The sequence below is a fragment of the Crassostrea angulata genome, chromosome 2 (genome assembly GCF_025612915.1).
Source record: "Crassostrea angulata isolate pt1a10 chromosome 2, ASM2561291v2, whole genome shotgun sequence".
Taxonomy (NCBI): domain Eukaryota; kingdom Metazoa; phylum Mollusca; class Bivalvia; order Ostreida; family Ostreidae; genus Magallana; species Magallana angulata.
Genome location: NC_069112.1, coordinates 80924331 through 80951590, shown reverse-complemented (window position 1 = coordinate 80951590; position 27260 = coordinate 80924331). Strand labels below are relative to the sequence as shown.

Genomic DNA, 27260 nt, shown 5'->3' with positions numbered 1-27260 from the left:
AACAGATGATAGAAATGAGCAGACATATTGTCAGCCTTCAGGAATATGAACTCAGATATGTACAGCCAGAATTCACATTCAGTGCGCTACAATTCCTCTCCTTCACAAAGACAGCCCTCCCCCAGATAAATCTTACACTCCACACCAGCCAGCTCTCCATGACTGAGTCACTCAACAAGGAGGATGTGATGGAGTCACTGAGTGCAATCCAAATCACAGAGAGAGGAAACCGACGCGTAGGAAACCAGTGTCTGCTGAAACTGACGTCTGGTGCTGAGTTCCATCAATCTCTCACACTGACAGGTGTTGGTTGGTGTGATCACATTTCCTGTGTGACATCAGACCGTGTCTGGGTCTGTGATGATGAATACAATCTCATGTTGACAGACACAACAGGTGTCCCTCTACATCGTGTGGAGGATTCATGTCGTGGTAATGGATCACACACAGTGAACAGTGAGAGTGAACTGATTTATATAGATAGGAATTATAACATCAACAAACTGTCAAAGGATATGAAAACAACCACCACATTTATAGAGAGAACAGACTCTACATGGAGACCATGGTGTGTGTACTGGTCCCCGTCCACTGGGGATCTACTGGTCGGGATGTACTGTAACTATGATACAAGGACAGGCAAGGTAACCCGGTACAACCAGAGCGGACAACTCACACAAACCATACAGCACGACATCACAGGACTGCGACTGTATAGTGAACCTCGCTATATAACAGAGAACAACAATGGGGATGTCGTGGTGTCTGACTTCTTGAGTGCTGTAGTGGTGACAGAGTGTGGAGGAAGACATCGTTTCTCCTACACAGGACATCCATCAGGATCAGAACTATGGCCACTTGGAATCTGTACTGACGCGCTGTCACACATCCTGGTGTGTGATGGTAGAACCGAAACAGTACAGATGTTAGACAGGGACGGTCAGTTCCTGTCACATCTACTGATAAGACCATCAGGGATATTCAAACCATGTAGCCTGAGGTATGATGTCAACACTCACCGTCTCTGGGTCGGATCAGGGTACAACAACACGGTGGTTATATACAGGTATATCACCAGACAGGACGCTCTGACAGGTAAGTGAGTCATTATCACTGTAAATTATATAATATGTAGTTACAAGAAAAACATATATAGGATGTGATCTTTATCATTTGTCAATATAATGTGAGTACATATTTATTTATAAACAAACAACATCACATACTGAGATGTCAATACATAACATTATATGCCTGTTAATTAATTGACTCGTCATATTTCTGTTATAAATGAATGGATTTATTAATTACATAAATGTATATATGTTAATCATTAATTGATAATGATAAGTGATACATTATAACAGACAAACATTGCTGTACCAATCACTATACAAGATGTGATGTTTGTAATCAATCTGTTCCATCTGACTGTTTGTGTCTGATGTTTGTAGATCTGAATCCAGCCACTGCTGATGTGATGGAGTCACTGAGTGAAATCCCAACCACAGGGACAGAAAAACCACAGCAAGGAAACCAGTGTCTGCTGAAACTGATGTCTCCCCCCGAGTTACTTCCCTCTCTCACAGTGACAGGTGTTGATCGTTGTGATCACATTTCCTGTGTGACATCAGACCGGGTCTGGGTCAGTGATAATAGAAACAATCTCATGTTGACAGACACAACAGGTGTCCCTCTACATCGTGTGGAGGATTCATGGAGTGGTTTATATGGATCACACACAGTGAACAGTGAGAGTGAACTGATTTATATAAATAGGAATTATAACATCAACAAACTGTCAAAGGATATGAAAACAACCACCACATTTATAGAGAGAACAGACTCTACAGGGAGACCACAGAGTGTGTACTGGTCCCCGTCCACTGGGGATCTACTGGTCGGGATGTATAACTATAGGACAAAGACAGGCAAGGTAACCCGGTACAACCAGAGTGGACAACTCATACAAACCATACAGAACGACAACACGGGTATGGGACTGTATAGTGAACCTCACTATATAACAGAGAACAACAATGGGGATGTCGTGGTGTCTGACTTGTACAGTGCTGTAGTGGTCACAGAGCGTGGAGGAAGACATCGTTTCTCCTACACAGGACATCCATCAGGATCAGGACTATTGCCAAGTGGAATCTGTACTGACGCGCTGTCACACATCCTGGTGTGTGATGATAGAACCAAAACAGTACAGATGTTAGACATGGACGGTCAGTTCCTGTCACATCTACTGATAAGTCCATCAGGGATATTCAGACCATGTAGCCTGAGTTATGATGTCAACACTCACCGTCTCTGGGTCGGATCATGGTACAACAAGACGGTGGTTATATACAGGTATATCACCAGACAGGACGCTCTGACAGGTAAGTCTGAGTCATTATCATTCACATTAATTAGATATAGATAACTAAGACACACAGTCCGTGTTAATTATCAGTCAATAAGATACATGTAAGACATGTTTATCTGTGTGATTGTTTGTCAATATAAACAGCTCATTGTTACAGGGTTAGCTGTATCTATTTCATTAATTAGATGTACAGTCACATGTCATTGTATTTAGTTAATTATAATAAAAGGTCATTATAATTAATGTAATGAGGCTTGTAATTAGTTATTTGTTACAAGTTAATTGTATTGATTTTATTAATAAGATATATATTTAAGTATGTGTCAATGTAATTAATTTAATTTGTAGATATGTAGCTCTATCATTAGTTCATTACATAAACTGTATGACATTGATTAATTAACGACTAATTAATAACTTGTTGTAGATGAACACACACCCCGTCCTGATGGGGACGCCATGTCCAGCTCAACACCAGCCGTAGAATGGAGATAGCTGGGATATTGACAGGTTGTAAATGTTTCTGTACAAATCTAGTCTGCTCTCAAAACCACACATGCTGTTTTTCACTTTGTTCAACATCTGCAGCTGAAATTGAGCTGTGTATAATTCACATGGACTCTAATACTGACTCCTGTTTATTTCACACTTTGTGATCATCCAAACATGGCTGTCTGTTGCTGAGTGTGGAATGTTATACACATTTTACTTTGCTTAAAATGAATTATCATCAACATAAAATAAATATTTATATGAAGTCTATAAAAACTGAATGTAAAAAAAATGAATGATTAAAATTTGTAATAGATCTTTATCAATTTGAACATTTATGGTTATCATAGCCCCGCTCTGAAGGAGAGGGGGGTATACTGTTTTACCCTTGTGTGTGTGTCTGTCTGTCCGCCCTTTTGTACATCCGTCTGTCTGTCTGTAAGAAAAATTTCTGTCGCATTTTTCTCAACAACTGATCGTTGCCGGTGCTTAAAAATTTCAATACACAATTTGTTTAGGCATGCCATACGTTGGAATATATGTTTGTACCTGTTAAGTGACGACTTTTGTTTATTTTTTGCCTAAATTTTCAAACAAATTTTCGTAAAGAATTGTTCAGCAACTATTCATCGCATATATGCTTGACATTTTAACACATTCTTTGTTTAGGCATGCCATACGCTCGGATCTATTTTGTACCAATTGGACATCAACTTCCTGTTTAAGTCGACTTTGCTTATTTTGTATATTTACACCAGAGCGGGGTATTACTAGTGAGCATTGACTCACAGATATCTGAGTAATACCATGTTGGTGTTGATCACTAACTACATCATTCATTAGTTTATTCTGTTTCCTGTAGATGGGCCAATTTTACCTGACCTTGAGGGGAGAAAATAGAACACCTTCCTTGAAATCCTTACAGAGGAAGACAGTTCTAAACAGACATTGGCTACGTAGACCACTCACTGCAATATGACGTCATTATCTTCAAGTACGCACTGACCCGAGTCACTCATGTCACCTATTACAATTTGTCTTGATCTGTCATCGTGTGGTGTGTGTCATGCGTCTTTCCTTTACATGTTGAACTTCTTCTTGAAAACTACACGGCCAATTGTTACCATATTTGATGTGAAACATTGCTACAATAAGAAGAATTTAAATTGAATATAACTGGATTATCCGCTGAGTGACCGATATCTGGACTTGTTTTAAATAACGCGCCATTATTTGAACCTGTGTTCTGTGTACATGAACTATACAGTAATTAGTTATTGTACTGTCTTATCATTTTATTTCACAGTATGTTATCTGTTTAAAGTCTATTGTCTGTGTACATGAACTATACTGTAATTTAAAATAGTAATTTGTCATTTTACATTGATATCAGTTGTTTGAACCGAGTTTTCCAAAGGAGAAATCCAGTTATTGAAATGGTGAAAGGGGCACGCCGGCGGGCAGCTGCGAGAAGGGTACCCCTATTGTACTGCAGATCAATTGTACATATATAAGAGATGTGCATAAAACTTGGAGTTTTTGTTGTTGTAAATTTATATTTAAAAAATACCAGCTGTTGAACTTGGTCAAATTTACGCAGAATATTGTATATAGGGTACCCCCATTGTACGGATAACTCTTCATACAGTTTTTAAGATAGGTAGTTGTTGTCTTGTAGATCAATTGTACATATATCAGAGATGTGCATATAACTTGGATTTATATTTTGATTATTTATGTGTACATAAACTCTACAGTAATTAGTTTTGATACTCCCTTACATGGCTTATCAATTATATCTTAGTATGAGTGTAGTAAATTCTCATCTGACAGTATGTATATAATTCTTTTGAATGCTTTTATACTACCCTGTAATTTAGTGATGGGAAAAAGATGTTACTTAAAATTGGGGCTTATATCTGATGATTTGTTATTTTTCCTATTTGCAAAGAATACATTTTGTTTATTGATTAAACATCATATTCAAAGGGGAGTAACTCAAATTTGAGTTCTTCAATTACAAACGAATAAAGAGTTATTCCCCTTTTTGTAATATATTTTAGATAGTTTCATCTTACATCTGGTTGTTGACCCCTGACGTGTTTTTCTCTGAAAGTTAATTGAATATCAGTAAATATAATTTTAAGATTTTTAAAAATGCCCTTAATAAGAATATTATTGGTGGATTTAGCACATTTCTTTATATTGATCATGTAAATAGAAAACTTGTGTTTATGTAAATAGTTTTTGAACAATATTGTAACTAAGTTAAAGTGTTCTGCTTTTTTTTTTCTTCAAAATTGATTTTTTTTCTGTCTATTTACGTTAACCATGAAATACATAATACAAGTATACACATGATTTTTGGTGAGTTGTAGCAAGCTATAGATAGAACTCAATAAATGTGATAGTTATTCATAGTTTCGTTTTGTTTCTTAGTAAGACATGCCTGTAATATTTGGTACAAAAGAAGAATATGATACAGTAACTTTATGGACAAGAACAAGACAATTATTCATTGGGGCGAACCAAATAACTGACAAACCAATCTCCTTTTGGATTCACTATAGTCAGATGTTCATAGAGACTAGTCAACAACAAATTACAAAATAAATTTTCCATCCAAGTACTCAAAGTTGTTTCAAGAATTTCATTTTGACTGCTGGGTTTACTCTTGGTATAATTATAAAAACCGTTATTTTGATAACATATCTGTCCTAAGCTGAAGATTAATCCATAATTGTAACATGATCGTGCAATAAATGTTGTTATATAAACTTCACTATTATAGAAATAGTGCCTTTTTTTCTTCCGTCCATCTGAAGTTGATACCCAATGTTGTGAAACCTGAAGAATAGATAGGCGCCTAGTGATTGGTTGAGAGAACAATATTTGTTCATCAGTTTATTAATAAAAATCAGTGCTGCTTGTCAACAATGTGGCCGGATAGTGTTGACTTAGAAAAAAACAAGCCAGATCAAACTCTGGTCACCAGCGGGTATTTGAAGGTGTGGAATGTCACGTCGGCTTAACTGATGCACATTCTCCTGTTGATTTGAAATGCATGTGCTTAGAAATCTATTAACTGTCATGCATTTGTGGATTACAAGTATGGAAGATCTTAACTGAATTAAGGCCAGTCTTGTATTTCTGCCAAGTTGGTAAATAAACAAACTGAAAGAAAATGTAAACTAAATTCATATAAAATCGAAGTCTGGGAAGGAAGAGTTATCTTTCGTAGAATTTCAACACAAGTCTTCACAGGGAGCTAATAGAAATGTAAACACAGATTTTCAGTGAAATTTGAGCTTGAATTTATTAGATACAAATATCGAAGCGTTGAAATTTCGTTGCTCTGGACGATGGTTTGATGCCTTTGGAGTGGATAACTTTCTTTAATATTGTTCATTTCGTTTCAAATTTGGAAGGCAATTAGATTTAGGTGTGAGAAACAATCCCATGAATTTTCGCCAAGTTCTACAGAGTTTAACTGGAGCTGGAATTTTTATTCAGAGGCGTAGTCTAAAACGCGGTCTGGAGTCAAATGGCAGGCAGAGTTTCAGACTTTCTTAAAAAATCTGATAAACGGTTAACACTTTGTTAGGAGTTCTTCAAGAAAAAATATTAAATTTCAAGTTCAAATGTCGAGGGTCAAGTCCATATAAGAATTTAATCCTTGTACAAAGGAAGGGGAAAATTAGGGGGGGGGGGGGGGGCTAATTGTACACTGCAATTTGACAACTTCAGTTTGATTAATTAATAATTGTAAATTTAATCCAGCACTTATTAATATGAACAATTGTTGACATATAAGTGAATGCATGTGCAATATTTTTCAGCTATTAAAAATCGACCATAACTTTTACATCAACCGCTAAATAGTGAAAGTAGTATGTCAAAGATGTGTGAAAATCTCCATCTCAAAAGCGCTTGATCATGTTGATTCCGAATTCGTTTCTTGGACAGTAAATGTTTACCTTCAAATATTTTATGCTGATCAAATACAGAAAGGCCCATTGTTAGTGATCAGTGTATTTATAAAGTTGTTTCTGCTTCATTACAGTGTGACATGAAACTTATAGAAGTGACTGGGAATCAGAGACGACCGGGAATCTGAGACTTCACTGTATTAACTCATCTTCACTGTATTAGCTTGTCTTCAACATAGCATTTTTATGTGGTATTGATTTTGCTCAACATCAATCTAGTAAACCTATTAAAAAAAAGACAATAGGTTTTGCAACTTGAACATGTATTGAGAAAATAACAGTATGATAGTTTGAGGTCTCTTTACAGGTTCCTTGTGTATCAATAAAGAGTGGACTGATGGAGCAAAGAAAGAGTTTATGTGGTATAGTATTCTTGTAATATCACTATGTTTGTGTAGCTATATAGTATTCATGTAATAGCACTATGTTTGTGTAGCTATATAGTATTCATGTAATATCACTATGTTTGTGTAGCTATATAGCATTCATGTAATATCACTATGTTTGTGTAGCTATATAGTATTCATGTAATAACACTATGTTTGTGTAGCTATATAGTATTCATGTAATATCACTATGTTTGTGTAGCTATATAGTATTCATGTAATAGCACTATGTTTGTGTAGCTATATAGTATTCATGTAATATCACTATGTTTGTGTAGCTATATAGCATTCATGTAATAGCACTATGTTTGTGTAGCTACACTTTGTATTTTAGGTCACCTGAGTCATTTCGGAGACCCATTGCTATCACAAGTTCGTTGTCGTGTGTCATTCATAGACATTATAGTACTCATCTTTTAAATGGATATGAAGGAAGTAGTCATTGTGTTAGTCCTGGGGTAAGATCTGTTGCCCGAAGGCCTAGGTCGAGGACTGCATCAATTTCTTACCAAGGAACTGACAATATAGCTATTGCCCCCATCCCCATTTGATGGTTGATCTGTAAACAAGAATAACATATCCTAGTGGTAATGTCAGGGCCGGGATATTTAATCATCTTCCTGGGGACATTCAAACAATCAGCCAGGATAAAGGGATAGCCAATCATATGTCATAAGCCAGTATTTAATATAAATGACCTCATATATGATTTGGAAAGTTCTCATTTTACATATATTTGATAATATTTGATAGTAAGGTGTAAAAATAGTGAAGAGAGAGAGAGAGAGAGAGAGAGAGAGAGAGAGAGAGAGAGAGAGAGAGAGAGAGAGAGAGAGAGTGTGCAAGAGAATGTTTAATGAAGAATGCCGGAGATAGTAAAAACAAGATTGCATGTTGCTCAGTGAACAAGAGAGAGAGGTAAAGTACAGATTTAAGAGAGAGAGAGAGTTCATGTGTGACAGAGCAAGAGTTCATTTACATGTTGGAAGAAAAGGGAATGAGAGAGGAAGAGAGAGAAAGAGAGTAAAAACAAAAGTGCATGTTTAGCAGAGGAATGGAGATATAATGGTTGTGTAACACAGAGAAATAAAGTAAGGAGAGGCAAAGTAAATCTTAAACAGAGAAAGTTTGAGAGAGAGAGCGCAAACATAAAGAACACAAGTTGCTAAAAAAGTGAAAAAGAGAAAAAGCAAAAGTTCTGGTGAAGCAAAGAAGTAAAAGAGAGTAGCAAGAGTACACGATAAGCAGAGGAAGAAAGGGAGAAAGAAAGAAAGAGAGAGAGAGGACATGTAAGTAAGAAAAAGTGAAAGAGAGAAAGAAAGATAAAGAAGAGCAAGCTTGCATATTTAGCAGCAATAACCGAGTAAATAAATGTTTAAAAAAAGAAAGTGTGAGAGAGAGGGAGAGAGAGATAGTATGTACATACATCTCGTTGAGAGGGAAATACACCCCAAAAGCTGGTATACATGTTGGGAAGACTGGAATAAAGAGCACTTATATTTCCTTGGCAGAGAATGTCTGAAAATAGTAGATATGAGAGAGAGAGAGAGAGAGAGTGAGAGAGAGAGAGAGAGAGACTTTAATTAAGAATGTCAGAGATAGAGAGAGCAAAGAGAGCAAGAGTACATGTTCTCTAGAAAATTGAATGAAAAAGAGGAGAAAGTACATATTTTGGAGAGAGAGAGAGAGAGAGAGAGAGAGAGAGAGAGAGAGAGAGAGAGAAAGAGAGTGAGAGAGAAAGAAAGTGTGAGAAAAAGAGCAAGAGTACATGTTAAACAAATGATAGAAAGTAGAGAGAGAGAGAGAGAGAGCAAAGAGAGAACATACATCTGAATGAGAGAGAAATAGACACAGAAAGCTGGCATACATGTGAGAAAGACTGGAAGAAAGAGCACTTGTATTTCCTTGGCAGATAATGTCTGATAATAGTAAATATCTAAAAGAAAGAGAAAGAGAGAGAGAGAGAGAGAGAGAGAGAGAGAGAGAGAGATTAATGGAGAATGTCAGAGATTATGAGACAAAGAGAGAAAAAGTACATGTTGATCAGAAAACTGAAAGAGAAACAAAGAGAAAGTACATATTTTGGTTGGAGAGAGAGAAAGAGAGAGAGAGTGGTAGAGAAAGAAAGAGCAAGAGTACATGTTAAACAGGGAATGTTAGAGAGAGAGGGAGAGAGAGAGAGAATGAAGAAGGTCAGAGATAGTGAGACAAAGAGAGCAAGAGTACATGTTGCTCAGGAAAGGAAGGAGAATTAGAGACAGAAAGAGAGAAAAAGAAAGTTTATATTTTGTAAAGAGAGAGGGAGAGAGTGAGAGAAAGTTAGAAAGTGAATGTTAGACAGGGAGAGAGAGAGAGAAAGAGGGAGAGAGAGAGACCATACTTAGCACTGAATGTATGAAGCAGATACAGAAAAAAGAGGGAGGGAGAAAGTCACCAATGTTTAGCAGAAAATGTCAAAAAGAAATTTTTCAAAGTTTTAACAAAGAAAATTATCTACTGGTCGAGTGTTTTTATTATCTGATGATAATAGACCATAATTTATCTATGAATGAAAAAATATTATTTTAAAATAAAGGCTGGTTTAAATTTATATATTTCCTACACACAAAATGATATTATATAAGGAATAAGGAATCGTTCTTTGAGTATTATGAGGTGATAATTTCGGTCGGGGCGTGATCAAATCCAATAAAGCCCTTCGTTGATCAAGCCCCGACCGAAATTATCACCTCATAATATTCAAAGAATGATTCCTTATTACTTATATTTATATAATTTTAAGCCATCGTACAATTAAATCTTTAATTATAAATAAGCAAACCCCGCCGGCGCCTCAATTTGGCGTCATTTGTGTTATGGGTTATATAGTACAAAACCGATACGTAGTGTTATCACAGACAAAGACACTGGATGATGTAAATATATAATGATATTTTATAAATTAATTATATTATTAGATATTTTTGAGAGAATGTGGTTGACATAATTCTAAAACTTTTTATTTTTATTAAACAGGTTGTGATTCAAAGATGTAGACATGGACACAGCAAGTTCCCCATATAGAGCACATAAGTGTTCTAAGTGTCCGGGGGACACAGAGTACCATTGTGTATCGTGTCCATGTGATCTGTGTCCCCAGTGTAAAGAGAACCATGTAATAGATCTCCAAACAATAGACCATGATGTTGTGTCACACCGTGATAAAATCAACTACATCCCAACACAAGAGATCTGTGTGAGACATCCTAGCCATGTTTATATAAAGTACTGTGAAGCTTGTCAAGTTCCTGTGTGTGATTCTTGTTCCGAGGACCAATCGCACCGATTCAGAAGTTTTCTCTATGGCCAAGGACAACACGAAATTATGGATATACAAACAGCCTATAAAACAAAGCAACAACAACACAGAGGAACCATTCACACCATCAGAAGTGAGGCTCTCTTTTACAGACCTGTTCTCCTGCCACGAATCAAAACTGATTTCAAAACCTGTCACACAGAATTCTCCCGCTATCAATCAGAGATGTTAACAAAGGCCCAGACACTGAAGCATCTCATTAACAAAGTGAGAAAAGATTTCATGAAAAATGTGTTTTGTGACTTTGATTTCAAACACAGATGTTTAAAACAGATGATAGAAATGAGCAGACATATTGTCAGCCTTCAGGAATATGAACTCAGATATGTACAGCCAGTATTCACATTCAGTGCACTACAATTCCTCTCCTTCATAAAGACAGCCCTCCCCCAGATACATCTTACACTCCACACCAGCCAGCTCTCCATGACTGAGTCACTCAACAAGGAGGATGTGATGGAATCACTGAGTGCAATCCAAATCACAGAGAGAGGAAACCGACGCGTAGGAAACCAGTATCTGCTGAAACTGACGTCTGGTGCTGAGTTCCATCAATATCTCACACTGACAGGTGTTGATTGTTGTTTACACATTTCCTGTGTGACATCAGACCGGGTCTGGGTCAGTGATTCACACACAGTGAACAGTGAGAGTGAACTGATTTATATAGATAGGAATTATAACATCAACAAACTGTCAAATGATATGAAAACAACCACCACATTTATAGAGAGAACAGACTCTACATTGGAACCACGGTGTGTGTACTGGTCCCCGTCCCTTGGGGATCTACTGGTCGTGATGGATAACAATGATACAGAGACAGCTAAGGTAACCCGGTACAACCAGAGTGGACAACTCACACAAACCATACAGAATGACAACACAGGACGGGGACTGTATAGAAAACCTAACTATATAACAGAGAACAACAATGGGGATGTCGTGGTGTCTGACTATGACGATGAGTCTGGTGCTGTAGTGGTGACAGAGCGTGGATGAAGACATCGTTTCTCCTACACAGGACCTCCATCAGGATCAGGACTACAGCCACGTGGAATCTGTACTGACGCGCTGTCACACATCCTGGTGTGTGATGGTAGAACCAAAACAGTACAGATGTTAGACAGTGACGGTCAGTTCCTGTCACATCTACTGATAAGACCATCAGGGATATTCTCACCGTGGGGCCTGAGTTATGATGTCAACACTCACCGTATCTGGGTCGGATCAGGGGACAACAACACGGTGGTTATATACAGGTATATCACCAGACAGGGCGCTCTGACAGGTAAGTCTGAGTCATTATCATTGTAAATTATATACAGTGGAGCCTCACTTATCCGGACACTTTTGTCCCCAGGCCAAATCGTCCGGATAGGTGAAGCGTCCGGATATCTGAATTGTGATATTTACCTTTAATATTTATGGAAATATAACTCATAAATAAATTATACAATTAAATATTTTATTTTGATAGCCATAAGGACTACAAAAAAAAGTTGATTTTTTTTTTTAAATTAAGAAAACAAAATATTGTTAAAAACATTATTTAAGGTATGTTTTTTCCACAGGAAAGCAAGCACTACATTCTACAAGGCAACACTTTACGCTGACAAATCTTTTTCTTCAAGCTAGCGGTGATCGCAACTCTCGCTCTCTTGGCCGGTGGTGTTGACATGTTTAAAGCTGCTCAACATTTAATGATTGAAAATGGATGAAAATCTGTATATATTCCCTTATTGATAATTGTCCAAGCTTTTTTTCATTGATAGAACTTACCCAAGCTAAGTTTTACGTATCCATCTTTCTATAGAGTTAATTGCACCCAAGCGATATTTACAAGTAGCGTGAACACTCATGATCATCCACGCCATGTTTGGCATAAATTATTATTACACTGTTAATTGAACACGCGCTATAAAATTAATGTCGATACCCTGAACATCCCAAGCGGTCTTAATAACTATCGTTAACAGAACTCAAATTATCAAATTTTTCAATTCAATTACGTTTTAAAATGAATAGGCGTACAAACGATCTAATCACACTACGATTAATAGAATTGTAATTCAATCAATAGATGAATTTTTAAAACACAAATTTAACAATTTTCATGACATTTTAATCAAACAATAACAGTTCATAAGTTAAATGGCGACAATTAAACATGTCGCATCCATGGTTATCGTAATATCCTCCGGCGAGTACATAGCGTGACACAGGTGACCCCGATTACCGGACGAAGGCATTGTTTAAAACCAACAACCAGTGTCAGATGTTTTTACACCAATTTGCACTTGCGCATAAAAAACTTTTGTGCCCCCGAACACTAAAATGTGACCGTCCGGTTAAATGAGGTAAAATTTAAAGGAAAACTGTATTATGTGGTAAAATTTGACCGTCCGGATCCGGAACGCGGAATTCCGGATAAACGAGACAAATTATTGTGTAAAAATTCCGTTCCCAATAAAAATCGACCGGAAAGTGAAGCGTCCGGATATCTGGCGTCCGGATATCTGAGGCTCCACTGTAATATGTAGTCACAAGTCGGACATATATAGAATGTGATCTTTATCATTTGTCAATATAATATAAGTACATATTTATTTATAAACAATCAACATCACATACATATAAATACATTACATGTCTGTTATATAATTGACTCATCAGATATATGTATGTTTTTCAGTAATAAATGAATGAATTACCGTAATTAAATACATGTACATATGTTTATTATTAATTGATAATGATAACTGATTCATTGTGACAGACAAACATTGCTGTACCAATCATTATACAAGATGTGATGTTTGTAATCAATCAGTTCCATCTGACTGTTTGTGTCTGATGTTTGTAGATCTGAATCCAGCCACTGCTGATGTGATGGAGTCACTGAGTAAAATCCCAACCACAGGGACAGAAAAACCACAGCAAGGAAACTAGTGTCTGCTGAAACTGATGTCTCCCCCGAAGTTACTTCACTCTCTCACAGTGACAGGTGTTGGTGGTTGTTTTCACATTTCCTGTGTGAGATCGGACCGGGTCTGGGTCAGTGATGATGAAGACAATATCATCTTGACAGACACAACAGGTGTCCCTCTACATCGTGTGGAGCATTCAGATAGTGTTTATACATTGTCTAATGGATTACACACAGTGAACAGTGAGAGTGAACTGATTTATATAGGTAGTAATTATAACATTAACAAACTGTCAAAGGATATGAAAACAACCACCACATTTATAGAGAGAACAGACTTTACATGGAGACAACAGTGTGTGTACTGGTCCCCGTCCACTGGGGATCTACTGGTCGGGATGTGGAACAATAGGACAGGCACAGGCAACATGGGCAAGGTAACCCGGTACAACCAGAGTGGACAACTCACACAAACCATACAGAACGACAACACAGGACTGGGACTGTATAGTGATCCTAACTATATAACAGAGAACAACAATGGGGATGTCGTGGTGTCTGACTGTAACGTTTTTTCTGAGTTTGATGCTGTAGTGGTGACAGAGCGTGGAGGAAGACATCGTTTCTCCTACACAGGACATCCATCAGGATCAGGATTACAACCATGTGGAATCTGTACTGACGCGCTGTCACACATCCTGGTGTGTGACGGTGAAACCGACTCAGTACATATGTTAGACAGGGACGGTCAGTTCCTGTCACATCTACTGATAAGACCATCAGGGATATTCTCACCACGGAGCCTTAGTTATGATGTCAACACTCACTGTCTCTGGGTCGGATCACCGTCCAACAAGACAGTGGTTGTATACAGGTATATCACCAGACAGGACGCTCTGACAGGTAGGTCTGAGTCATAATCATTCACATTAATTAGATATAGATAACTAAGACACACAGTCCGTGTTAATTATCAGTCAATAAGATACATGTAAGACATGTTTATCTGTGTGATTGTTTGTCAATATAAACAGCTCATTGTTACAGGGTTAGCTGTATCTATTTCATTAATTAGATGTACAGTCACATGTCATTGTATTTAGTTAATTAGAATAAATGGTCATTGTGATTAATATGATGAGGCATGTATTGGTAATAAGTAATTTTGGTACAAGTTAATTGAATTGGTTTAACTAAATAGATAAATATAAAAGCATGTGTCAATGTAATCAGTTTAAACTTATAATTTGTAGATGTAGCTCTATCATTTCATAACCTGTATGATATTAAATAATTAACCGCTAATTAATGACTTGTTGACTTGTAGATGAAGACACACCCCGTCCTGATGGGGACGCCATGTCCAGCTCAACACCAGCCGTAGAATGGAGATAGCTGGGGTATTGACAGGTTGTAAATGTTTCTGTACAAATCTAGTCTGCTCTCAAAACCACACATGTTGTTTGTCACTTTGTTCAACATCTGCAGCTGAAATTGATCTGTGTATAATTCACATGGACTGTAATACTGACTCCTGTTTATTTCACACTTTGTGATCATCCAAACATGGCTGTCTGTTGCTGAGTGTGGAATGTTATACACATTTTACTTTGCTAAAAATAAATTATCATAAACATAAAATAAATATTTATATGAAGTCTATAAAAACTGGATGTAAAAAAATATGAATGATTAAAATTTGTGATAGATCTTTATCAATTTGAACATTTATGGTTATCATAGCCCCGCTCTGAAGGAGAGGGGGTTACAATATACTGTTTTACCCTTGTGTGTCTGTCTGTCTGAATGTTATACAAATTTCTCTTCACTAAAATGGATTATTGTAAACATAAAACATATACACAAACTGACTATTAATGAAAAAAAAACGGAAAAAACACCTGAATGATTAAAAATTGTGATAGATCTTTATCAATTTGAACATTTATGGTTATCATACCCCCGCTCTAAAGGAGAGGGGGTATACTGTTTTACCCTTGTGTGTCTGTCTGTCCCTCATTCTGTCTGTAGCAAACATTTTTGTTATACTTTCATGTTAAATACTGAAATCTAATTGGCTAGGACGCAGTTCATAATCTGTTTTATTACCCTCAGCGTTAGCAACGCACTTAGCAACGGGTAACATTATATAAATAGTGCCTGTTTGGAATGGTAACTGTTGAATTTGATACCCCGAGACAACCATTGTCAACCGACGCGAAGCGGAGGTTGACAATGGTTGTCGAGGGATGTCAATTTCAACAGTTACCCTTCCATAACAGGCACTATTTATTTTATTATACTGAATGTCTTAATTTTAAAGAACATTTTACTGTTTTAAATAGAAATGAAGTGAATTTTACGGCGAACCGTACGCGCATAATTTACGCGCATGTAACAATTCGTTGTGTTACCTGTTCCCAAGTGTGTTGCTCACGCTGAGGGTAATAGAACGGATTACCAACAATCAGATTTCAGTATTTAACATGAAAGTATAATAATACAAATTGTTACATGCACGAAAACTATGCGTGTACGGTTCGCTGTAGAATTCACGTTATTCCTATTTAAAAGCAGTAAAAATTTCTCCATTGTATATAGTATACTACATTGTATATAGGATGCTCCATTGTATATAGGATACTCCATTGTATCTAGGATACTCCATTGTATCTAGGATACTCTATGGTATATAGGATACTCCATGGTATATAGGATACTCCATTATATATAGGATACTCCATGGTATATAGGATACTCCATGGTATATAGGATACTCCATTGTATATATAGGATACTCCATAGTATATAGGATACTCCATGGTATATAGGATACTCCATGGTATATAGGATACTCCATTGTATATATAGGATACTCCATTGTATATAGGATACTCCATTGTATATAGGGTACTCCATTGTATATATAGGATACTCCATTGTTATATGATACTCCATAAACTATTGTATATGTGTTACTCCATTGTATATAGGATAATCCATTGTATATAGGATACTACATTGTATATAGGATACTCTATTGTATCTAGGATACTCCATTTCTCTAGATAGGTAGTTTTTATCAATTCAGGGTTGATAAATGGATTATGTATAATGTGCACATAAAAGAAACCCCAGCTTGCTGTCACATTGATAGCTTTTTACTTGTCCTAGAATTGGTTAAGTAAATTCTCATTTTACATGTTCTCTGTTTTACATATTTAGGTCGTTTGAATTTTCTTATAAAACCCAGGTGTAATTTAGTGCTTGGACATAGTTGTCACTTAAAATTTGGATTAATGTGTGATTTTTTTTTTTTTTTTGACTTTGCAAATAAGAAATCTTGTATATACGTTAACACCATATTCAAAGGGGAATAACTCGAATTTGAATTCTTCAATTAGAAACGAATAAAAAGTTATTCCCCTTTTTCACAATGTTTTTTAGATAAAGTTTCGCCTAAGAACCGTAATTTATGTTTTTGACCCCTGCCATGTTTTCTATGAAAGTTAATTGAATATCAGGAGAGTTTATTGAGAAACAGTTAATATTTGATTTTATAAATGTCTTAATCAATGTGGTTGGAGATTAAAGGGTGAGAAGGGTGATCCATATTCGACCATAAGTTTATAACCTAATATTATTTTTATGATTTATTTTGTGAAAATATACCTATATGTATATTAATGGTGGATTTTTTGCACATAGTAAACTGGGCTATATTGATCAAGGTATTTTGGACACGTAGTGTAAATGTGCATAATACCGTAAAAATTCAGGGTCCTAAATTTTTTGGGAATTTCGTCCGTTTAGAATTTAGAATGATGTGGTTCACATAGGAATAGATGTACATATTTTCAGGAAGTCTTTATCTGATGAAGTTATTCTCTTTATCAAATTAATGTGTATTTTATGTGTACCTTGCCATTTTATTATCACTGAGTACCCAAACTCCGTCACCATAAGCAGACAACCTCCCGCGTTTCTCTGTAAATTATTTTTTGTGGTTTTTATCATTTGCAATCACTAAATATAATCTGAAACAATATAATTTTTAAAATTATTAACAAAAATATTTTTATTTTTATACAAATAAGCCCTCTGAATACGACGTTTATCACGCGTGCTTATTGTATCTTATGAACCTAACTCCGTCACCCACATGCTCTATGATACGGCAGGGAATGAAGACACATTAACAATTTAGTTAAAACTCCATTTGTATCTAGGCCAGAATAAAAAATGGGTCCATGTAACAACAATCACAATGGCTTTTTCAGAATGTATGGATGCCGTTTGATTTATGTCCTTACATATTTCAAATATCTTAAATCATTAATTAATATATTACTTATTATATGATTTATTTATTACATTTTTAGAAATGTAGCATATTCTAAATAGCGATATACCGGATATATCTATACCCTATATAAGGCAAAAGTATCGGCATTAGCGATTTGACGTCATCATCAAGAGTAGTGCATGAAGGCTATTGCGGACTGAAAAAAATGTATTAATTACCTTAATCAAAAATGTATTACATGTGAAATGTTTCATCTTGACCTCTCAAAAAATGGCTGACCACCGTAAATGATCGAATGGGCCCGCATGCCAGAAATATTGATATTTTAGTGCACTCGTGAAAAAGTTTTAGCTGATTTCACACAATTAAAGGTGCATAAAATGAACAAGGTTTAATTCTGTTATTTTTTGACACATTTTTAAATTTAACCGTTACAAATTGTTGACATTTGATTAAAGATTTTTGACATGTAAAAAATGACGTCATAATCGTACTTGATTTCAAACGGCGAGGAGTTTCCCGAAAGTGAAGTTAGGGTAGTGACGGAGTTAGGGGGCTATGCGATATATGTAGCACTGTCAAACTATGGGGGGAGTGGGGTATGTGAGCCTGTTCACTTTTTCGTTCATTTTGTTTATACATGTGATTACTGTAAAATATGTTTTTACTGGTATTATATCTACGGGTGAAATACATACTACGTATTACTATATAAAAATGATGTAGATAAAACTCAATAAACAGTGTATGGACTTTCTTCGTTTTGTCTTTTTACACTCAGACAGTACAGCTATATTTGGTAAAAAGTTAGAACATGATTTAATGAGGCGCACTTCATCTTTTAAAGTGAACCATTGTTTTTGGATCAACGCATTTGGACAATAGTGTAATTTTATGTACAAGAACATTTTAGTTATCGGAGGCGAACTTCATCTAGATGAGTGATCAAAGCGTACGGAAGTTCACATCTGTATTAACGTCATCATGCTCTCAATCGCAAAAAATAAACATGAGTTTTCTATCCAAGTATTATAAGATCTTTGAAGAATTTGGTAAATGGCTTCTAGCTTTAATTCTGGTTAATGTTAAAGAAATAATCTTACATTCCACATATCTTTAGCATGTAAAATGTTGTGGAAAGCTACCGCAGATACGCCATCATAACACGGAAAGGATATTCAAATGTTAAGAGATGAGTTAAATTATGACGTCACAAACGCTAACGCATTTAAATTGTGACGTCACAAGCGAAAATCAAACTCCACGCTTGATGCTGCTACATTGGCTCTTTTATAGCGAGCACAGCTCCCCGGCACACAGCGCCAGCAAGCAAAAATATCCCTAAGAAATAGTGCGCGCAGGAAAAAGAACGAACTTTACCTACTGGTTCATGAAGATTTTTTTGTCTACATCTCATATTGATCTCTAATGTTTTTCACTTGGTGCTATGCCGACAAATGGCTAACATTAAACTTGTAATTAACGATGCCTTCAAGTTTGAAGACACGTTTTGAGTAGTGCATAATCTTTGGTGGGACCCAGGAGAATTTTTTACATGCTTCCATTGTTCGTATTGAGTCGAGATACGTAATCAAGTGATAGATTAAAAAGTGTGACGTCATATTGATCTCGGGCTAGATTTCCTGTGATAAAGGACAAGAGCGTACAAGGCCTGACAAATCCCCCGTACCCAGGATTTTGAAATGGAATATGAACATATAAAAAAATCTTTATATTTGAAATTTGAACATCAGTACATGTACATGTATAATATAGAAATGCATTCTCTGACAAATACATGATATACAATAAAAAATGCACTTGCTACTTATCTCCTTTGTTTTATTCGATGTTGTCTAAGCATTACATCATGATCATATATCAATGCTAGCGCTATTTTTATCCGACATTATGTGTACAGATTATGAACATTACGTAATTGTTGTCATTATAAAAACGGTATTAGATATTTTTTTCATAATAATCCAATAAAAAATCAAAGCATGTTATACTTAAAGGCAAATGAATTATAAAAAATAAAACGCCGTCTATAGGATTCGAACACCTTCTCCATGGAGAATAATGGACTACGAGCCTCCGCTTATCACAGTTGACACATTAGAGTACGTGTGAATGAATTAACTCCTTGACAATTTTTAATAAAGTAAAACGTTTTTGGTGAAAATCACCAATTTGACCCATTATGGGTCTAGACTCCACTTTAATAAATCAATAAAAAATCAATATAAACTAATTCTTTAGATAAAAGTACTTTTAGGATGGAGTCAGGACCCATTCATACCTACTTTTGCTATTAAGAACAGTGAGTGTTCAAGATTTAGGCAAAAAGCGATGTGCAGCTTAATTTGGAAACTTATGCCTGTCGTGTTTATAGAATGAAATCACCATATTGACTTCCGTCGTGAAATTTATAATAAAAACAATGCATACAAGTCAAAAATTAATATTCTAACTTGAATTGAAATTCTTTTGTCCTCATTGCTCCGAGTGGGGGATATACAACGCCTTGTATGCCCCTGTTCTTTAGAAGTGGATCAAACACAGTAACGCATGTTCTAAGGCTATTATAACCAGTATAAAATGCGATACCTGCCACATATGATGTGTGTTTATGTTGATTTTTAAAAAATTATTTTTAGTTTGAAGAGAGATTATTTAAGGACAAAATTAATCATTCTTTGAGTATTATTAGTTGATAATTTTGGTCGGGGCGTGGCCAAATCCAATAAAGCCCGATGGGCTTTATGATAGATTTGACAGCGCTCCGACAGAAATTATCACCTCATACTATTCAAAGAATGATTCCTTATTAATAATATTTATATTATTTCAAATTTGCACACTTTAAAACAACAATAATTAAAGCTACTATTTTCATTTTTCATAGCACATGCGATGTATTACTCTGCGACGCAGCCAATATATATATATATATATATATATACATGTATATATATATATATATATATATATATATATATATATATATATATATATATATATATATATATATATATATATATATATAAATATATATATATAAGAAGCACTAGCAAACCAACAACACTCGTTATCTAAAGTGTCGGATCAAAAGATACAAGGTTATAAGATGAAATATAAAAAAGCACTAAAAATAACCAACGACACGAACAATAAAGTAAAATATTGTCAAATTTTCGGGACAACCCGTCCCTTCTTCAGGACAACAAAATAAAAACTACATAAGAAAGAAGAAAAACATCTACAAAACTAGCACTAAACTAAACTAAATAATATATAAAAACTAGATAATGTTTAAACACCGGATCAAAACGTGGCAGCTACATCTTTATATTTAAGAATTCGAGCCCGAGAAAGAAAAATCCCGTCCGACGCAGCGGACGGTCTGTGAAGAAGTGCTGAAAGATAACGCGAACGAATTAACTTGCTAATTGGGGGTTGCTCTTAATTAAGTTGTACTAGTAAGATAATTCGTAGTGAAAGTTTGTAGGGAAGATTGGCCCTGTAAAAGACCACATAAATAATCATGAATGTAAAAACTAATGGAAGTGAAATAAAGCAAAAGAACAAAACCGATTAAGGAAATAGCTAATAATTTGAATAAATAACATGATTAATAGTTTGTACATGGACCGAAAAAGATGAAGATGGTGATATTGCTAAGAAAACAAATCAGTACTTAGTTGATGTTCATTTTGGTGAAGTCACTTAATTTGTTAATGCCGTCAGGGCGGAATGACTTCAGTCTATGCATCCAAAATTTTTCTTTGTTTTTTCTCTCCGCATCTGTCCAGTTAGGGTTGTGATCAATGACCAAAACCATCATGTCCTCCCATTTGTGATCATCTAAATTAAAATGTTCCCCGACGGGGTTATATTTATTAATCATGATAATCAAATACTTGCAACATTGTTGTACTATTTTTTGTTACGTCATCTTAATCGAAGAGGCTTTCTAGGTCATCACAAAAAAGAAAGTATGGAGCATTGTTATTGTCATAATTTGCAACAAATGTAAATATAAAAAATAAGGTATCATTTTTGGATGTCTTTCGGGATATAAAAACGGGTTGATACGTGATCAAATCTACCATAAAGCCCTTCGGCCTTTATGGGATTTGATCACGTGACCAACCCGTATTTATATCCCGATAGACATCCAACAATGATACTCTATTCCTTAAATACACACACACACAACTAAGAGCCATATGTTATTGTCGTTAGTCATATAACAATGAGGTAAAGAAGGAAAATAAAGCTGTATTTACATTTTTGACCAAATTAAACACAAATTACATTTTACAGACTGATCAATTTTCTTCAAAAATAAAGAACGGTTTTAGGGGGATTAACCAAGTCTATGTATCTTGTAAGAATTATTTTAAACTTAGAGATATTATATATTTTTCTCTCTCAAAAAAAAGGTTAGTTGATAACTGTCAAAATAATGACAATGATGCAAGGTTGGATGTATCATTTTACCATTGTGGAACGCAGTGCATATAGTAGGACATAGCTTTTGGATCAACCGTTGTAAGTGATATTCTTGCTGCGCTCGCCACAGCGGTAGCACCGTTAGTTTGTATTTTCCCTTTTTATATTACATTCAGTTTAAGGTACTTATCATATTTTCCTCCGAAAATGCATAAAGTTTAATTTGATGTAAATGTAAGCATTAAAAAATTATTATTGGAAATATAATGTCTGCACCAATATGTGCAAACGATTCTTTTCTATACGAATGCGCTTAACGCAGTTATCAGCCTATGTCTTTCAAAAAGTGAAGATTCAATGCTTTAACAATAATTTGTGCATACGATTGAGTTACATATATATATACTTTTTGAATACATAATATACTACAATGCCGTACATTTGTACATTTAGTGAAATAGAAATAAAGTAAAATAGAATAAAATACTTGTTTCAAATGCTGGAATACTGTGCATATCTAAAATTAAAATTAAGCTGGATAATAAAGTTATGCAAATACATTTAAATAATTTAGAGGGACGCTGATAGCCGTAAACAACAAAATACAGATCATGGAATTTGATAGGCCTGTTGTTCATCATGATTCATTTGTCTGAAATTTATTGAAAGATAATAATTAATTTTAAAAAAAATTGTTAGAAATCTAGATTTGGGTTTTATTTTATGTTTCATTATGAAATTTTAGCGGCCTCCTCCAAAAGAACAATAAACATTTTTAACATACATATAATCAAAATTGGTCCTCTTTGTTGAATTAACATTATGATTCAACGTTTTACCGAATTTCAAAATCACACATAGAATAAATGATAGAAATTGATTATTTAAGATTATTCAACGTTGTTTATCACCAAGGACATTGTTAATCATCGGTTAAATGAAGCAAAATCCAAAATTTAGGGTTTTTTTTAGTTAGTTTGTTGGGTTTTTTTTAAATAAAAAATCAGAATTTTTCATTTAATAAGATTTATGCGGCAGTTTTTACGTTCATAGCGTTCGATGTACTTTTGTAATGACAAGTTCAAAATATGATCCCCATTAATTCATATAAGAAGCGTGCTCTCCACAAAAAATATTATACCGGAAATTGAATTGATAATTTACAAAGTAATTAAATTTTAATAACTCCAGGAGAGATAGACACGGAACATGAGACAGGTGAGAAACCAATGAGCCGAAACAGAAAAAAACCTAATGAAGCGGAACCAGGTATTGTAGCTTCGTGTGATGGCAGATCTTTACTCCAGCTGAGTCAAGAACGTAGTTTCATTTTCCTGTAAATGAAAGACGTTTTGATTTTCATTAAGAAGTTTTAAAAGATAAGCGACATTCAAATCAAGTTTCTTAATAGTGTGTTATGTTTACGCAGCCCTGTGTGGATATTCCTGGAGTATACCTAATAGAAACGAACTAACGGGGTCCGTCGGTATTGAAGTTGCTACCGATAAAACTGACAATGACAACAACGACTTGAACTTATCTATGATGTTTCTTATTCTTCTAAAAGACTTACTCCGAATGATCCTCTGATTGTAATCTTAAAATTTGATTTTTTTTTCAAGGAGAATGAACTTTGCGTTGGAGTGTTACAATGAGAAACTTTCTCTTTTTGTGAATTAAAATCAAATAGTGAATACAAAGGAAGTGTTTAAATCCATCAATAGAAATGGGAAATCCTATGCGGGAACTAATGCTTATGATAGTTCTGTTGCTTTCAATTCTTCAAAAAGTGATCACACAAGTAACATTAATAGATCCCCCAGGAAGATCTACATTATGGCGCCAAGGATTCAACTCTGCAGTAAATCACCATGACGACCAATTATTTTGTGGGGGATACAGGGTAGGTACTTTAATTCTTTACGTTTTCTTGTTCGTCTGGAATTTCAATTAAATGTATTTTTATATCCACGTGCAAGCAGAAATATTAATGGAACTAGATAAAGCTTATTACATTGTAGTTTTATTTTAGCTAAAATGTGTTATCATCATGTCCAAAGCTAATGAATTTATTTAATTTGAAATAACTCGATATTTGAGATCTAGACATTTTTGAAATGTATTTCATATCAAGAAAATTATTCTGAGATAAAGATCTATATTTTTTTTTCTCTTCGATCGATCACTGATTATTCAAACACAATATCTTAATATTTACTACACTTTACCAACGAAAGATATATCAAGATATGTAAAAGCAACAATTTTTAGAGAGAGAGAGAGAGAGAGAGAGAGAGAGAGAGAGAGAGAGAGAGAGAGAGAGAGAGAGAGAGAGAGAATAAGTGTCGGAGTAAAATTCAGAAACGAAAACGAGAAAGAGAAACAAAGAAAATAAAATGAGGTTTTAATACCTAGATTACCTACAGTATAACATTTGTATGGAATGTATTAATAAGGTACGTAATTATCATATCAATGTAATGAACTTATATTTTAGCACTTTTTATTTATATATATTTTGACACTTTCTTTATATTTTTACCCTTTTTATTGGCTGTGTTTTTCGTATCTATTCGTATCTATTCATTGTATTCTTAATAAATTTTACGTTATCGTTTAAAGAAAAAATAATGTTGAGAAACATTCAATTGTCATTCAAATACCTGTTTTAATGCACTCTGTTGAGTGATTATCATAATTTCTACATTCCTAGTATAGAAGAATGAAGAAAGACTTCAATTTTAAGAAACGTATACGCCTTCCACCAAGTTTATATTCTGAGATGTTAATCACTTTCGATGATTTGTAATTTTAATTGCATGACCTGTAATGCTAATTAGTCTGTGAAGCTTTGAATCCAGACTTAATCGAGGTTCACTTTGTTCCTGTGTTTATCCATGTTCTACATATGTTTTTGTTACAAGTGTTCATGAACCTGTCAAACATGGTTACATCACAAGGACATGTCCCTTGTTCAACATATGTTTTGTTTGTTACAAGTGTTTATTCTAGAGCGAATACATGTCGTTCATTCTACGCTTCAATATCAAATGATTATGATTTAATAGACAAGGTCTTTGAAAGACATAAATATTGAAACCAGGATAACCCATGAAAGCTCTACAAGTGTTTATTCTGGAGCTATCACATGCAGGGAAGCTCCCACCTCACGGGAAGAAAGCTCTACAAGTTTATTCTGGAGCTGATACATGCAGGGAAGCTCCCACCTCACGGGAAGAAAGCTCTACAAGTGTTTATTCTGGAGCTAATACATCCAGGCAGAGAAGCTCCCACCTCACGGGAAGAAAGCTCTACAAGTGTTCATTCTAAAGCGAATACATGCAAGGAAGCTCCGACCTCACGGGGTGAACGCAAATCAAACCCGCTTTTATGCATATCCTAGTTTTGTATTCATTGTTTATACAAGAACTTTGAATGAAATCTTTGACTGAAAACTGCCAAGTTGGTGTTATATCACAAGGACTGTGAATGTATGAACAAGGCAATGGAGAGATAGATTTATTTGGTATCATGAAATCATACATATAAATAGACATACACAAGGACACTATGAACATTGCCATGGAGAGATATATTTATTTGGTGTCATGAAATCATACATATAAATATACATACACATGGGCTGTATAAACACTGACATAGATAGATAGATTTTTTTGGTGTCATGAAATCATACATACGAATATACATACACAAGGATTGTATGAACACTGCCATAGAAAGATAGATTTATTTGGTATCATGAAATCATACATATAAATATACATACAATTATTTGGGATCATTAACTTAATTATATCTAATGTGAAGTTTTTTTTTTAGAATTTTGTGAGAAATGGCGGTAAATGTGGTGTCTGCGGAGATCCGTACCAAGGCCCGCTTGAAAACGAGGCTGGAGGTAAATACGCTATCGGCATCATCTCAAAACATTATGACGGCACTGCTAAATATATAAACGTCACTATTGAACAAACAGTGTTCAAGAAAGGATATTATGAATTCCGTATTTGTCCTAACAATGATGTGAATAACAGAGTGAAACAGGAATGCTTGGACCAATATTTACTCCAGATCTATTCTATGGAATACTTTCCCTTTGACGATGGAAAACCTACCGACAGTTTCTCATTAATTCCCGGGAATACCCAGTATTTTCCGGAAGGTCGAGGAATACACAACCTGAGACTTGGGATTCCAGATAAATTGACCTGTACTCAGTGTGTGTTGCAATGGAAATACATAACAGGTAAGGGTCAAGGTCAAGGTCAAAACAGTAAAGGTAAGTAATAATACGACACAGGTGAGAGTCAATGTCAATGGAAAAACAGTAAAGGTCAGTAATAATACGACACAGGTGAGTGTCGAGGTCAATGGAAAAACAGTAAAGGTCAGTAATAATACGACACAGGTGAGAGTCAGGGTCAATGGAAAAACAGTAAAGGTTAGTCATAATACGACACAGGTGAGAGTCAGGGTCACAAGTAAGAGTCGAGGTAATTGAAAACAAATAACAAATAAGAGTCAAGGACATTGGAAATACTTCACATATGAGAGTACATTTCAGGTAAGAGTCAAGGTCAATATAAATACGTCACAGGTAAGAGTGAAGGTCAGTGGGAAAATATACCAGGTTAGAGTCAGGGTCTTTGGAAATACATCACAAGTAAGAGTCAAGGTCAGTAGAAATACATCAAAATTAAAGGTCATTGTCAGTGGAAATACATCACAGGTAGGGGTAAAGGTCAGTGAAAATATATCACATTTTACAGTCAAGGTCAGTGGAAATACATCTCAAGTTAGAGCCAATGTCTTTGGAAATACATCATAGGTAAGAGTCACGGTCAGTGGAAATTCATCACATGTAACAGTCAAGGACGATGGAAATAGGTAAGAGTCAAAGTCTGTGGAAATCTAACACAGGTAAGTGTCTATTTCAATGCAAAATAT

General features: G+C 35.0%; 2 protein-coding genes and 1 pseudogene across 6 annotated transcripts in view; all 3 read left to right on the top strand.

The window, feature by feature from the left end:
- The window catches only part of LOC128171010 (uncharacterized), a 555905-nt gene that overhangs the window by 256030 nt on the left and 272615 nt on the right, over positions 1–27260 (top strand). For 4 of the 5 annotated variants that reach the window (XM_052836772.1, XM_052836773.1, XM_052836774.1 and 1 more), the window contains one exon: positions 1455–2387. In XM_052836772.1, the coding sequence (XP_052692732.1) occupies positions 1455–2387 (933 nt within the window). Of the gene's footprint in view, positions 1–1454; positions 2388–6929; positions 7058–27260 lie in introns of those variants that run through there. The other variant, XR_008241979.1, reaches the window with a different exon arrangement.
- The window catches only part of LOC128171013 (uncharacterized), a 136583-nt pseudogene continuing 119584 nt past the window's right edge, over positions 10262–27260 (top strand).
- Positions 24019–26600, top strand: LOC128171028 (uncharacterized). Its single transcript, XM_052836794.1, has 2 exons — positions 24019–24195; positions 26136–26600. Exons 1-2 carry the CDS (start codon positions 24019–24021, stop codon positions 26598–26600), a joined length of 642 nt encoding a protein of 213 aa, XP_052692754.1.